The 16,573-nt window shown below is 45.0% G+C and overlaps 1 protein-coding gene across 11 annotated transcripts in view; it reads left to right on the forward strand.

Moving 5' to 3' along the window:
* Positions 1 to 16,573, forward strand: part of GRIA1 (glutamate ionotropic receptor AMPA type subunit 1) — a 353,267-nt gene that overhangs the window by 241,211 nt on the left and 95,483 nt on the right. For all 11 annotated transcript variants that reach the window (XM_042250659.2, XM_060415939.1, XM_060415938.1 and 8 more), the window contains 3 exons: positions 9,316 to 9,426; positions 10,121 to 10,327; positions 16,110 to 16,480. In XM_042250659.2, coding sequence (XP_042106593.1) covers positions 9,316 to 9,426; positions 10,121 to 10,327; positions 16,110 to 16,480 — 689 coding nt within the window. The remainder of the gene's footprint in view (positions 1 to 9,315; positions 9,427 to 10,120; positions 10,328 to 16,109; positions 16,481 to 16,573) is intronic.

Here is a 16,573-nt window from a genome sequence, read left to right on the forward strand (position 1 = left end):
GTGTGTGTGTGTGTGTGTGTGTGTGTGTGTGTGTGTGTGCGTACATACACTGTTACATACTTACTAAACATACACACTTACTAAACATTTTAGAACAACATTCAAATTCTTGGAGAAAACATTCAGAATTCTACCGGACTCTGCATTCTGACCTTGGCCAATTTCTCTGACCTTGATCCTTGACACTCACTTTCTTTGTCCTTCCACTCCAGTCACTCCAACCAACGTTCACTTCCAGGAAGATATCATGTTCTTTCTCACCCCCCAGCCTCCAAATGGGTTCCCTCTGCCTAGGACTCTTCTATCCCATCCCCCAATTCTAGCCTGACTTCCAGAGTCAGGGTGAATGTTGCTCCCCAGGAGAGCCTTCCCTGGGCTTCCTTGTTACGCCTCATGGCCACCTCTGCTTGACTGTCCCTGGCCTTCCTCACATCCCTGGTTCCCTGGGGTGACACAGTGTGGCAAGTAGGAGGCTATGCGTGCCCAGTATGACGCTGGTAGAGCGTCAGAGCATTAGCCCCAGAATCCTGGGAGGCCATCCTGGCGTCACCACTTACCAGCCTGTGACTCTGGGCAAGTAAATCAGGTTCTTTGTGCCTTAAGTGGGGGCTAAATGATCTAATGGAAGCAGAAGTTCTGGGGGCTGGGCCTGGCACATTGCAGACTAGGTCTCAGTCTCTCAAACCTGATACTCTCTATGCCAGTGCTGTCAAATGCAGTTGCCACCTGCCATGGTTGGCTATTTCATTTTAATTCTAAATCATGAAAACTTACAAGTCCCGCAGTTGCACTAAAGTGCTCTTAGCCACAGGTGGCTAGAGGCTGCCACACTAGACAGCACGGATGTCGATCACGCCCATTATCACTGCAGGTTCTACTGGACAGTGATGCTCATGTTCTCTGTTCCCAGTCTGTGGGCTTCATGGTGCTCTGGGTGGTGTGGTGAGAAACACTGGCAGAATGGTTACAAGCTGGGGCACTGAAGACAGACACACCAGGAATTAAGTCTCTGCCTCACTCTCTACTACACACATGACCTTGAACAACTGAGCCTCCCAGAACCTCAGTGACATCACCTCCAAATGGGGGATAATGCCCTTTATCTCTCAGGACATCCATCAACACTGAGCGAAACAGTGTCTGCCACCTCCTTGCCTGTGTGAAGGGGTTCCCCAAAGCAGCCCCTGGCATGGATTGGCCATTCAACCCATGTTTTGTTTGTTTCAACTGCCTTCTTTAGGTCACAAGGATTTTTATATCAGCCTTGACTATGAGTGAGTTAGGCTGTGCAAGCCCATGGAATGGATAAGCAAAATAACAAACTGAAATAACCCAGTAACTTTAAAATCCAAGAACAAATGGTGTGCTTTATTTTTCTGGGCTCAGGGCTGTTTTTCAACTTCCTTTCCAATGACTAAATCCTTTCTTTGAATGTGGGTTTGGGCAGCCTTTGGTTACAGGGAATCTGACTTTCAGAAAATCAATTCCTCCACATCTGCGGCTTCAGGTCTTTTCCTCAATCAGCCTCCTAACAAAGTAATTTCTCAGACTCATGGGTAACCTTGTTGTGCTGGTTTCAGTGAACAGTGCGTGGCCCCACCTGATGTATGTAATAAAAAGGGACTGCTGCTGTTTAACTGGGAGCCTTGGGGACTGTCTCCTGATCTTTAGGCACGTATTCTGGCCACTGATCTGCCAACACACACTCTAGGTGTCTGGGTCCAATTGATATCCCACTGAAATGTGTGTGGTCTCTGGGCATACATTCATCCCACACTTCGGAGCTTCAAATGCCAGAATGCGCAGCGACTCCACTAAATCTAGAGCCTTGTGAAATGCCATTCAGAGATTCCACTTCGCCATGGGGTACTGATTCAAATAGGGAGCTCTATTCAAATAAAATGCCTTGTCAAATTCAAGAAGCATCACAAATTCTTAGAGTGGCTGCCAAGAGAGAAGTGCAGGAAGATTCCTGAAGCTCTTTCATCAAGGGGCCAGCACTGATGATGTAACCATCTTTTCTCATCACCATTGGTCCGGTAGCTATGTTTTGACTTAAAAAAGACAAGTCTCAACTTGAATTCAGTCACCCTTGCCCTGTCTCAAATTTTTCATTCCCAGTTATGACCCAAGTGTAACTGGAAAGGAAGGACCAGGTAGGAAAGAAAGTGACACAAAGTCCTCCTTCTGTCAAAAGTAATTAAAAGTTCTGAAGCCTTCACAGCCGTCCAGTCCAGACATCCTTTGGAAGTCTTTTCCTTAAATCTTTGCTACCCAATTTTAGACATACTGGTGGTGGTTTAGTCACTAAGTCATGTCTGACTCTTTGCGACCTTTACCACCAGGGAAGCTCCTTAGACATACTGAGTCCTGTTCTATTCAATCCAACCACTTCTCTCCATTTCCACTGCTGACTCCGGAGTTCAAGCCACCTTCTACACCTGCTTGGACTCACACAGGAGCCTCCTTACTGGTCACTAATCCTGCTGGCCAGGTTCTTGTCCCTCTTTAAGGCTGTTTTTCAGCACAAGAGCTGATCATCTTCAAATATATATCAGGTTATATTGCTTCTCCGCTTAAAGCTACTGACTAGCTTCCTACTGCAGGGGCTTCCCTGGTGGCTCAAATAGTAAAGAATCTGCCTGCAATGCAGGAGACCCAGGTTCAGTCCCTGGGTTAGAAAGATCCCCTGGAGAAAGGCATAGTAACCCACTCCAGTATTCTTTTCTGGAGAATTCCATGGACAGAGGAGCCTGGTGGGCTACAGTCCATGGGGCCGCAAAGAGTCAGACTAATACACCACTGCAGGTTAAAGGTAACAGAACTCCTTACTGCGGCCTTCAGACCCAGATACTGAAGCCCTCTGAACTCTTGCTCCTCTTTTTCTAGCTCACAACTCCACAGCCACCCTGGAATGTCTGCTTCTTTCCCCGACATTCGCCATCACTGTAGTCTGATGTGCAGTATCTCTCCTTGTCATTCAAGTCTGGCCCAGCTGAAGTCACTCTGGAAAGGCCGTTCCTGACCAAAATATCTAAAGTGACCCCCATCTGCCGAGCACACTCCCATGATCCTAATTTTTCATAGTGCTTCTATGAATACCCCCCTTCTGAGATATTCTTGTTGGTTTACTGATCTCTATTGGGGCTGGTAAACTTCAGCCTGCAGGCCCAATCCAGCCAACTGCCTGTCTGTTTACAGTCCATGAGCTAATGATTTTTACATTTTTAAACGGTTGAAGTAAATCAAAAGATGAATACTTCATGATATGTGAAAATTACAAGAAATTAAAATTTCAGGGTCCATAAATAAAGTTGTGGGGTTTTTTTGGGGGGGCGGAATACAGCCAAATTCATTTGTTTCAGTATTGGCTATGGCTGCTTCTGCACTGTGACAACAGAGATGGGTAGTTGCTACAGAGACTGTTTCACCCACAAGGCCTAAAGTATTTACTGTCTGGCGCTTTAAAGGTGAAGTCTGACAACCCCTGGTCTGAATATGTATTGTCTTTCTTCCCCTCCTCTCCACCTCCTTCCACTAAAATGTCAGCTCTCTAAACGCAGGGACATGGTTGTGTTATTTATTATATCCTCAGTGCCGATAACAAATTGATGCATAGTAAGCACATGCAAATAAGTGGTTGTTCATTAAATGAGCGGGCAGCATATTGAATGTTGCTTGGCAACCAGAAAGCATACCACTCTGGCCCATTTTTCCATAGATCTGCCAGCAAATAAGGAAAAAGAATGCTGATAAATTTAATGAAATAACACCTCAAGCAGAACTCAGATAAAGTCACATGCAAACCTACAAAGTTAAAATTCTGTAAGTATGTTAGTTAAGGTACAATAACAGATGAACTCTAAAAATCTCAGCTGTTTAATGCAACAGAGGTCTAGTTCTTATTCACCCAGTGATCAGTTTGGGGGACTGGGGACTCTGGTTAAGACTCAGGCTTCTGGAGGCTCCATTGTCTGTTTGGGTCTTCCTGCCTATCAACAGCCAGCTAACAAGTGAGGAAGAAAGATATTAGAAACTGTGCTGGGGATTTGGGGGAGTCAGGTTAGGAGAGGTATGCATCACTTCTGCGTTCCACTGGCCAACCCAATCTCCTGGCCCATCTAGACACATGGCAGGCTGGAAATTGCAAAGGCAGTCTACGTAACTACCTCCCACCATACCTGTAGGCTATGAATAGTGAACAAGAATCCTTGCTGGTTACCAGGTTGTCTCTGCCACAATAGGCAACTTCCTTTGTAAAACTTTATCACAATGGGTCTCATTTTTGGAGGTCAGGAGTTGTGGCTTCAGAGGCAGCTTAGAGCTACAAACGACACAACTACAAATGTGTCAATGTGATTTGATGACTGTGAGAGGTAGATCCATTGTATATACTGTTCAATGATCATCTTCTTTTTAGGCTATATTTACTTTAAAAAATCTAATCTATCATCTCATGACAGACTCATTTCTATATTCAAAGACTCTTTAGAGGTAGATGGAAAACAGGAGATCAAAAATTCTAACTGGCACCAGGAGAAGACCTGTTACTGTCAGAATTATTTAAATCTTCTCTTGAACAGTGGGGCCCAATTTTTACCAAACTACTAGCTCTGATTTACTTTGAGATAAAATCAAAGTTCCTCCATATCCTTAGTAGAAAATCAAAGGGCTGTATAATAATCCAGCCCATTTCTCTAAGAAAAGGAAATTTGCTCTCAGCTCCAAAGTGCAATGTCTCTTCAAAAAACTTTGCCAGTTCTCTTTTCATCAAAATGTGGAACTAGATTTCTCAGCTTCCTAGCTGGCAAGGGCCAAAGCTGGGTTTTGGCATCACCCTGCTCTTCCGACTGGTGATATTTTTTTATTTCCCTACAAAAGGGTTAGGAATAAAATAAGCTTGCTTATAACATTTAAGTGTTCCTCTGGCTTTTGATATAAGCCAACCTAAACAATAATTTTTATAGATACCAATTTAATATTAGTGCTAAGGTACTAACTCTGAAGGATCCTTACCCTTAAGAAAGTCTCTTTCTAAGCCATATAAATCTTGTCTACATAGATTTATCTTGCTTTTCCCCTCTCTCTTTAATCAAAACAGCTTGTGATTTTAGAGTGGTGTTTTCTGGGGTTTTGCACCATTTATCCTAGGACATGCTGCATATCAGGAGGGTTACATTGTCAAATGAGTTTGAGAAATGTTCCATAATATATACTTCTTTTGGAAACTGGCAACATTCAACAGCAAAATGAAACTGAAATGTCCTATAGTACAGAAGCCTGTTAGCCTTCAACTAGGCGTTACCCTACAGAATACCATTTTTTAGTTTAATAACAACTTAATACGAACCACACACTATGATTATTGTTGTCAATGAACTAACTCATTTGGTTCTCACAGCTACCCTGTGAGACAGGTACTCTTGGTGTATCCCCTCTACAGGGCAGAGACTGAGGCCCATTGAGGTCAGGTAACTGGCCCAAGTCATACAGTTAGTAATTAGGAAAGTCTGTCTTTTAAACCAGGTCTATCTGATGCCAAAGACCAATCTCTGCACCATCAAGCCCCCACTTTTAAAGATAATTCCCAGGAAGGGACTTCCCTAGTGGTCCAGTGGCTAAGACTTGGTGCTCCCAAAGCAGGGGGCCTCAGTTTCAACCCTGGTCAGGAAATTCGATCCCACATGCCTCCACTAAGAGTTCCCAAGTCACAACTAAGACCTGGTGCAGTCAAATAAGTAAGATAGTCTTTTTTAATATTTGAAAAACTCTATCAAAACTCAATAGATTGTAGAGAACTTAGTTGCATGTCAAAGGAGGCAGCTACCTTGATACTGATGGTACAACTGATGGTTGTAGAGATTAGTAAGAACAGCTGAGCTGGTGACAAATCATGAAGAGGGTAAAAGGAAGAAGGAAAACAAGGGAGGGAAGGAAGAAAGAGGAGGAGGAAGTAGGGGGGAAAGGGCATGAAGACACCATAGCATCATCTACAGGAGGAAAAAAAGGTGATTAAATTTGCTAGATCATCTCCCAACTTTGTACTGATTATATTAAACAATACTACTTCCGAGGTCCACGACCTGGCTTCTATGCTTTGCCACTCATCTGCTATATAAACTTCATAAGTTTGATCATCTGATCTCCCCAAACCTCAGTTTTCTCATCTGTAAAACAGGGAAACTAATTCCCAGCCTGTCTGTGTTATTTGAATAGTGTGAGGGGCAAAACAGTTGAGTGTTGGGTAAGTAGTTTGAAAATTATTTTTCTAAACTTGCACCACGATATACTGCAATAATGGTTTGAAACATGTATTTCTCAATTAAAGGTCTCCTTGTAAAAATGAACTCTTCAAGGGAATCCCAAAGTGTGAAACTGATTAAAAGCAGAGCTGATGGTTGAATCAGGGATGAAGAACCGATAGCTTCTTCCATCTTCCCTGACCCCTTGCCCACATCCCGAGGAAGTGCTGACGGTTGAATCAGGGATGAAGAACCAATGGCTTCCTCCATCTTCCCTGACCCCTGGCCCATATCCCGAGGAAGTGGCAAGGGGGCTTCACAGCTGCCCTAGGGCCCCGTGAAGCACAGGCCTAGCAAAGCGGGGGAGGCAAGGTTGCACTGTGGTCCTGAGCAGGTCCCCTAGTGCCTGAGCCTCTGCTTCCCTCTCTATAAAAAGAAGAGGTTAGAAGAAATGATTCTTCAGGCCTCTTCCAACTCTGATATTTTGGAAATCTGTTTCTAGTTCTTGTCTTTAGAGAGAAATGTCTCCCTCCAAGCTAACTGAAAGTGCCCCCACATGAGCAGCATGGTACCCATGCCTGCACCAGGGAAAATCCTGACCCAGTGTTCTAAGAGACAGCCTCCTACCTGCCTTCATGCCTCTGAACTGTCTCTGCATGAACAGGATCCACTGTCTCCATGTTGGGTCCACTCATTCTCTCAACAAACCTTCTTCCCTGACCTGTTTCTCTGTGGAACAATGGGCAGCCTGGAATGAATAGACCTCTAGCTTTGTTCCCAAGGAGCACCATGGAGAGACGGCGACAGATATACCAACAGCTAGACCATGCATGGCCAGTGGAAACCAACATGAAGCACTCAGGGTCAGCTGGCACCCTAGCGGAGCATGGATACACATAGCCCTGTGGCCAGCCTGCCCCGCTCCAATCCTGGCTCCACAACTCTCCTGCAGCCTTGGGAAAGTTATTCCACTTCCCTGCATCTCAGTTTCTTCACATTTAAAATGGGAGTGATAATTACCCACTTCATAGGTTTTTGGGAGGACGAGAAAAGTTAAAACATTTTTTAAAAAACCACTTACTATTAATATTCATTTTTTATTTGTTTGGCTGCACTGGGTCCTAGCTGTGGCACACAGGCTCTTTAGTGGCATGTGTGAATTCTTAGTTGCAGCATGTGGGCTCTAGTTCCCTGACCAAGGATCAAGCCTGGGACCCTGCAATTGGGAGTTCAGAGTCTTAGCCACTGGACCACCAGGGAACTCCCTAAAAAAAAACACTTAAAGGAGTGCCTAAAATACACTAAGCACCCAAATACTGTTAAGTAATATGCTTGCCAGCCCAGGGCTAAGTCCCCTCTCGTGGTGAAAAGCTGCTCCCGGAGACAGATGACCAGGATTCCTGGCTGGCCTCAGCCACTTAGCTGTATCACCACCCTCACCATGCAGGTTAACAGACTCCTCTGAGCCAGATGCAGTGGCATAAAACCTATCACACACAACCTCCAATAGAGCAAGAACATGATCAGTGTTGGCAATTAATACTGTTGCTGTTAATGGCAGTGAGATCACAGGAAGAACTATTTATTTCTAGCTGAGGGGACTGGGAAAAGCATCAAGGTGAAGATGACCTTTGAGTGGACGGCTGGCATGTGCCTCGGATTTCATGAATCCGGGCTGACTTTGCTGAACTGCTCTTCCTTCTCCACGAGTACTGCAGTTCTCCTTCCTATTTGCCTGTTACAGCTGCAGCCAGCAGAACCACCACAGAACACAGTGGTCTAAAGCTTAATAGAGACAGAGGTAGAGACGGGTGTGTGTGTGTGTATGTGTGCGTGTGCGTGTGCATGTGTGTGTGTGTGTGTGTGTGTGTGTGTGTGTGTTAGCCAAGCCATTCTGTTCTTCCCAAACCTTCCATAACTTCCTGTTGCCTTCAGGATAGGCCTACACCATCTAGCTTGGCCTGCAAAGCCCTCTGCTACCTAGACCCAGGCACCCACTTTCCTCTGGAGCTAACCCAATCCTCCACCCAGGACCCATTGAACTTACATATCTGGGCAGATTCCTGTGTCTACATCTTGGCTCATCTTTTCTCTGACCTGACAGATTTGGACTCAACCTGTCCATCCCTCGTGACTTCAGCCTCACCTCCTCCAGCTACCTTCTTCCCAGCATAGGTTTCATACTTGGCTCCTGTTTCTCCAAACTCCCTGGGCTCTAGCTACCTGAGTCACTCACTTGTCACTTCTGGGCCCACATGCGTGTGTGTGTCATGTATTCCTGAACAGAGTGGGGGGACTGTCAGAGCAAGGACTATCTCTGAGACTTCTGCGTATCTTTCTCAAATCTGCCACACAGTATCACCAACCTCTTAGCTCAGAGTCTTATGCACAATAGGGATCCTATAAATATTTGCTGAAAGACCTTGGAAAATGAGTCAGTATAAATAAGCACTAACTAATCTTTACAGAAAATAATGCTGCCAGCCAGTATTTGAAGGCACAACTGTATGCTCAGTATTATAATAGTTTAAAAATTGGAAATAAGAGAAATAAATAAATGATAAAATAACCATCACCTAGCAAGTGGAATCTAGATGGGAAAATAGAGTTAACCTAAAAAGAAAGCAAAAAAAAAAAAAAAAAGTTTAAATCCTATGATTCCAACTACAGTTCAGAATGAGCTAAGGAAGAGAAGGATTACTAGGCATGGAACAAGGAGGAGTCCGACCTTGTGAACAAGGCAGGGAATTAAATCTCTATGACCCTGACTTACATTGTGCAAAACAATTTGCCACATAAACAGTTAAAACCTCACTTCTCAAAAGAGGCAATTTTCAGGCTTCCCCATCATGATGAGGATTTTCACGGGGGTAGGGCTGGGAAGATCAGACCTGGAGAGCATCTTGCCTCTTGCTGTTTATATCTAGCATTCTTTAAAGTCTGGTGTGTCCAGCATTGCTGGTGTGACACTCAGCTCCTTGATTTCCTATCTGGTGTTGGCCAGAGGGCGCAGAGTGGGCCATTCCTGAGACTCCTGGCTCACCCTATGTCACCACACCCCTCTCCTTAACAGATTGGCTACTGGAATGAAGATGACAAATTCGTCCCTGCAGCCACAGATGCTCAAGCCGGGGGGGATAACTCAAGTGTCCAGAATAGAACATACATCGTCACCACAATCCTAGTGAGTACTCACTCAGTCCTTTGTGGAGGTTACCTGGGATGTGAGCTAGGCCAACACAGAGGCTTCCCCAAGAGTGAAAGCTAGTCATTCTTCTGGCCAAAATTGTGCCGTAGGTAGAAAGAGGGAGCTAAAAGTCATCCTGAAATTCAGAGGGATTTTTGCTCTCTGGCTCTGCCATAATTTCACTTTGTGCCCTTGGATAAGCCAGCCACCCTCCTATGAGCCACAGTTTTCCTGTCTATAAAACATAAGACCGAACTGCAGTACTTCTGACTCTACTCTTCCTCAGTAGAAGTCATTTTCAAAGAAAGCCCCTAATGTACATCACCTAGAGTAGATATAAGTGAAGCTGCTGTGATTTTCAGCGATTGATCATGAGAAACTTGGAACCTATTTAGGGTCTACTTCCCCACCGTCACACCCCCAGAGGTACCTTCAAAGGAACACAAGAGTTCCTGAAACATCAGTTGAAAAGCTATGCATAACATCTCAATGAAACATTCTTATCTTACCAGTTTTCTTCTTTAACCCAAGAAGTTTTGTAATGGGGGGAGCAAAAATGTAGGAAGTGGGTTTAGAGGCTAGAGAGACTCCCCCAAAGTTAACCAATGTTAACTCCTCTGCCATGCCAAAGGCCTCCCTCCCCAAGAATGAACCCCGAACCCACATTCTCTGTCTCCCATTTCTCCACCAGGAAGATCCTTATGTGATGCTCAAGAAGAATGCCAACCAGTTTGAAGGCAATGACCGCTACGAGGGCTACTGTGTGGAGTTGGCGGCAGAGATTGCCAAGCATGTGGGATATTCCTACCGTCTTGAGATCGTCAGCGATGGAAAATATGGAGCCCGTGACCCTGACACAAAGGCTTGGAATGGCATGGTGGGAGAGCTGGTCTATGGAGTAAGTCCCCCATAGGGTAGGGAATTAGAGGCAGAGACAGATGGTTTGACAGGAAATTTTGGTGATTAGATGACCCTACCCATAGATGCCTATTGGACCCTATAGTTTAGTATTGTTGCTGCTAGAAAGATGAAGAGTCCAAAATCCAATGTCTTAAGACATTTTTTGCTCATGATCCTGGTCCCAGCTCCTTCATCCAGACTCACTTCAGTCTTGTGACTTCAGTTGACCATCACCCAATACAGGTGATAGTTTAGCTTTAAGGTTAGTTTCCCGAGGCAGACTGCTGAGTGGTCATTTTCCTGTTCAGTCGCTTAAAGCCCCCTCAAAATAAATTTCTTCCCTGGTGTTAGATGTGCCCTAGATACAATCAAACTTTCTAATCCCTTGCCCTTTCTGGCACCTTCCATTTCATCCAAGCCACTCCAAGCCACTCTGTTCTCTAGGGTGCCTGCTTCCATTCTGCCCCTCTAAAATCTTACCCTTCCCCCCAAACCTGTATCACATACTGCTTTTTCCAAGGTGTCATTCTCCCCATAAAAGGCATAGGGAGAACCCTTTTTAACTATTCTTGCTTCACTGTAGGATTTAGTTTCTGCTTCTATTATGGCTTACCTTGCCTTGTAAACTTGTTATCTGTGAATAGGGATTGGTCTACTCCATTCACTACACTTGAAATAAGACCACACATAATTGCTATGACATCTTCAATAAGTTGAAGCATTCTGGAGAAGTCACTGAATGCCCTGAATTGTTTTAACTATTTAAGGAACCATTGAGAAGTAAAAGATCTGATCCCTGTCCCCAAGAAACTTACCATTTTCTGATGTAGAAAAGACAACGAGGGCAAATGGTAATACAGCAAAGAATCAAGGTCCATGCAAAAGGCCAGCATGAGGTGGTCTAGCCCTCAAGAAAGATGTGTAACCTTAAAAGTGGCCATATTCATGTACAGAGAAAGGCAGCCCAGGAATGTCTATAGTATAAACGATAAGATGGCAATAGAAATAAGTTGTGAAAGAAGAATGAGAAAACACTGATGATCTTTTCTAGAGGGCTTCAGTTGAGTAGCCAGTGGCAAGATTGAGTAAGAAATGATAAGGGAAAGGGTGTGTATTGACTCAGTGGGCACGGGAAGATCATGAAGATACTCGAGCAGAGGAACAACAAAAGGCAACAGAAGAAGAATCCTGCGGCCGTGTGCAGGAAAGGCACCACCACAGGTTCACTCATATGAATCAAAGACTCCTGCCTAGTGCTTTGAACAGAAGCAAATGCCGAGCGCCAAGATGGTAAGAAGTTCTGGTCAGGATAAAGAAACCATTTAGGAGCTTTACAAATCTCATTGTCTCAGATGGAGGAAGTGAGAGTCATGATGTCCGTAGGAGCCTTAGAAAGGGAATTCAAAGAAGAAAGAGATGGAAAAAAGAAATTCTTTCTAAGAAGGTGGCTTTTGATATGACCTGGGAAGATGGTTAATGAGTTAAGAAGGGGGCTGTGCTTCTACCTTCTCTCTCCTCTGCTGCCTCTCGCTTTTGGGAAGTGTCATCGATGAAAGATAGAAGATCTAGATGGTTAATGCTGCATTGGGAAGCTGGTTTCCATGGGAACCTCCACCAAGTTCTTAAGGTCATCCCCATAGCAACTGCTGTGAACTTTTCACCTCCACCAGAATTCATCTTCACCTTCACCCAATGTAATCTGGTTCCTTTAGTAAAAGGCCCAAGATCTGAGCAGAACAACAGTATGATTATCCTAAGGGAATGCCCCCCAATACACAGCCATCAGCCATGGGCCACTGGCTCATCAGTGACAGAAATCACCTCTGGGTGCCTCAGCTGCCAGTCTTTCTTGTCCCCTCCCCTCCACCAGGCCTGTCCCTCTGCCCAGAAACAGCTGTATTCTGAAGACTCTATGATGGGCCCAAATGGATGCCCTCTCTTGAGGGCATTTTCAGTTTGGCTTTCCTTGTCTGTCCCACCTAAGAAATAATAGAGGGGTCTGAGGAGGCATCTCTAGCCACAAATGACCAGCAAGGCCAGAAAAAAATTTACCTGGAGGGCTCCAGATTTCTTCTTTCTGTGCCTCTCAAATAAGCTAAGTCAATCAGGGTGTCTCATCTTCCCTTTGCTCACTCTTGCTCTTATCCACCATGGTAAGAGTAGCATTTCAGCACATCGTTTATGCCAGGCACTGCGCTAAATACTTTACCCAAGTTATTTCACTTACTCCTCATAACAACCCCAGAAGGTGGATATGATTACTCTCCACATTTTATCAAGGAGGACACTGAAGCCAGGGAGATTAGGCAGTTGGGCAAAGGACACAAAGGGATGAGAATAGCCACAGAGTATTCTCAAATGCCACAGGCTACAAATGAAGGCTCCGCTTATTGCATAGGTACGGCTGTGTGCCTGGGTTGCCATGACTTTCTGGCCTGTTCTTTGTCTTAATGAAGCAGAAAGAGAGTGAACTTTGGAGACACACACACACAAATCCAGATCTGAATTCCGACTCTGCCTGCTCACTAGCACCAGGACTCCAGCGAGCCACTGATCTCCCCCCAGGGTTCCCCTGAGTTATCTGTCCCAGGGCTGGGTGGGGAGTATTTCCCTACACAGTGCCTGGCTCAGAGTGGCTCTCCATCCCTGACGGTTTTCTCCCATTTTTGCTTTTACCTACTGCATCAACACTGTTTACTATTTTCCCAAGATTGTTTCCATACATATTTGGTTTGGGGATCTCCTAGGTCAGTGGTTCTCTAAGTCTGGACCAGCAGCAGCAACACCACCCAGGAACTTGCTGGAAATGCAAATTCTCAGGTCCATGGGGTCGCAAAGAGTCGGGCACGACTGAGTGACTTCACTTTCCCTCTTCACTTTCCTGCATTGGAGAAGGAAATGGCAACCCACTCCAGTGTCCTTGCCTGGAGAATCCCAGGGACGGGGGAGCCTGGTGGGCTGCCGTCTTTGGCGTCGCACAGAGTCGGACATGACTGAAGCGACTTAGCAGCAGCAGCAGCAGCAGCAGCAGCAGCAGGTGTCCCCAGACCCAGTGATCTAGAAGGTCTGCCATCTGTGGTTTAAAAAGCCCCAAGGTGCTTCTGATGTCTGCACACTCAAGCTTGAGAACCACTGTCTCAAGATGTCAGTTTCAAAAAATTATTTTGAGCACCTGTGAAATGCCCACGGTTCATGGTGCTCTCACGTATTTGAATTCTTTTGACTCTCACAAAACACTGCTGTCCAGTAGATAAAGCAAAATTTATTATGCCTCTTTTTCTAAACAGGAAACTGATATTCATAAGGACAACTGTCTCACTCGAGGGCACATGGCCAGTGAGTCAGAAAGCCAAGAAGGCAGGTCACCTTCCCAGATGAGCCTTGCCCACAAGTGATCCTGCAAAGGCCAGTGACTTCCTCAGATGCTGGAAATCAACTCCTAAGACCTTTCAGTCAACATCAAACAAGCTAAAACTTGTGGTTCAAAACTCGTGCTGCTTTGCACAAACCACCTTCTCTCTCTGGACCTGGGCTCCTATCTGCAAAATGATGTCACTGCATTTCCCACTGTGTGTGTATCCTACACATGGGGTGCCTTTCGATGCTCGGGGCTCAGTGGACAAAGAATTTTGGAAATACTAAATCTGCTTACCCCTCTTGGAAATTCTCAGTGCACAGTAGTCTGTTAAAGGTTCTGAGAAGTCCTGCCAGTTTAAATTCATGTTAATTTTTATGTTATAATTAGTTACATCCTTCCACAAATAATGTTAACGGAACAAATCTTGAAACTGCTAAGTTAGATAAGAACTAAGATGATTAGTTTTGTGATTTTTTTCCAGGTCACAGTCCCTTTTATTAACTCACATTAGGAGGCATCAGACAAATCCATTCAATTCCCTTTACCATCTTTGAAGCCAGTCTTCACCCACCTCCCTCTTGAGTAACTTGTAGTTATTCCCTCCGAGTCATTTCTATGACTTTTCTCCCCTATTCCTTTTCTACCTATGAGAAAAAAGGAGATACTGTCTCCCTGGCAATGGCTTGTAAGTGTTTGTAAAAGGTATCAAGATTTAGGCAGTAGGTGTTGCAGGGAAAAACAGAATTGCTAAGACATATACTCAATCCCACATTGCTTTACAGAAAGTTTCTTTCTGTAAGTGAGAAATTTAAGTCATTCTAAAGCCAGGCTTTTTATTCCACTTAAAATGCTTTCTCAAAAATCTCATCCAATGAGAGTAACCAGAGGAAACCCCTCCTGAGCAATACCAGCTGGCAGCTGGGTGTGGCTGGGGTCTGGACAGCATCTGTCAGCAGCCTCACACCTGGACTGTTACACGGCATCATAAGAGAAAGCCACCTGCCTTGAACAGACTTGCACAGACATGCCTGTCATTTCAAAAGTGAATGTCATGGCATCCCTCCATGGAACCGTGTTAGATTTCCAGGATCGCTTAATCTCAGGCCAGGAGAGCAGTGGATTTTTAGAGCATAGATGCCAGTGCTCCTGCCATTAAGCAGAGACAGGAAAGACAGAAGAGCAAGGCTGGTGCTGTATGCCCAAAGATGAACATTTCTTGCAACTATTTTATGTTTATCTACATGAATTTTTAAAACTGAATTATTTGTGCACTTCTTAGCAGTCTTCCTGGAAAAAAAAAATAGTTGTGATACTACTTTATTCTCTCTGCCAGGTCTTCCTCACATGATTCTCTCCTCTGGGAATGTATTCTGTATCCAAGCAACCTGTTGAAATCCTGCTTCCTCTTCAATGTCAGTGTATATGTTACCTCTTTAAAGATGCAGTCCCTGACCTCCCCAGACAGAATTAATTTCTTCCTGACCTCCTGTAGCACTTTGCGTCTCTTAGATACAAAATGTATCTCACGGAATCCAGCATGTATCCAATCAATCCTGTAGTTTGGGAAACTATTGTGTGTGTGTGTGTGTGTGTGTGTGTGTGTGTGTGTGTGTACCAACTTTTACTAGTTGTAGAGATCACAGTTTTCTTTTCAGCCTAGGGCTTGCATCTGAGTGCCCAATAAATATTTATCGAGTTAAAATTGCCTTCACCATCTATCTTGTTAGCCAGGACTGTCTTGGTCGCAGGTAAAAGTACCCCAACTCCAACTGGTTTAGGCAAGCAGAAGGACTGGTTCGTGTTCCTGGGGACAAACACAAGTGTATTTTGACACATGTTTCTACCATGTTCTGAGGGACAGCAGGATAAGCCATGAATTAAGGGGCGCCCAAGTTATTGCACCTTGGATCATCTCTCACCCTGACTTTCAGGGCTCATGCTCATGAAAGAGACTTGGGGCTTGTGCCATCCTTGAATGCACCCCTGTGGCCAGGGCAGTGGACTACACTAATGGCCAGATCTGGGGGTGTGCTTTACCTTATAATAAGGGTTATCAGCCCCACTTGAACCAGAGGACAGACAGTGGAGCAGGAGTAGTTCCTTACAGGGAAGAAGGCATGACTGCTGGGTAGGCAAAACAATAAGAGACATTACAACAGCCCCCTTCCTTCCTTAAGGTGAGGAAGTCACCCCTAACAATTAGAACTGTCAAAGAACGGGATAATCTCTCCTGTGAGATATTGAGCTGATCAACCATTTATCATAAATATTTTACAGAGAGTAGGAGGAATTGGACTCCTGAGGTTCTTCCTCTCACACCCTTTAAGATACAAAAGAATGTTAGAGTGAAGAGGAAAGTGAGGGAACAGAGAGCTGATGGGCTCAAGTGCCTGTTCTCTTCTCTCCACGATGTTTTTTGCAGAGAGCAGATGTGGCCGTTGCCCCTTTAACTATCACCTTGGTCCGGGAAGAGGTGATCGATTTCTCCAAGCCGTTTATGAGTCTGGGGATCTCCATCATGATAAAAAAGCCGCAGAAGTCCAAGCCGGGGGTCTTTTCCTTCCTGGACCCTTTGGCTTACGAGATCTGGATGTGCATCGTGTTCGCCTACATTGGAGTGAGCGTCGTCCTTTTCCTGGTCAGCCGTTTCAGCCCCTACGAATGGCACAGCGAAGAGTTTGAGGAAGGGCGGGACCAGACCACCAGCGACCAGTCCAATGAGTTTGGGATATTCAACAGCTTGTGGTTCTCCCTGGGAGCCTTCATGCAGCAAGGATGCGACATCTCTCCCAGGTCAGTCAGCTCTTCTCATCACCTTTACTCAATGCCACATACATACACGGGGAGTCAGCGATGGCAATTTTTTCCAGACTTTATCGTACTTAG

Source organism: Ovis aries, chromosome 5 (genome assembly GCF_016772045.2).
Source record: "Ovis aries strain OAR_USU_Benz2616 breed Rambouillet chromosome 5, ARS-UI_Ramb_v3.0, whole genome shotgun sequence".
In the NCBI taxonomy this organism is placed as follows: Eukaryota; Metazoa; Chordata; class Mammalia; order Artiodactyla; family Bovidae; genus Ovis; species Ovis aries.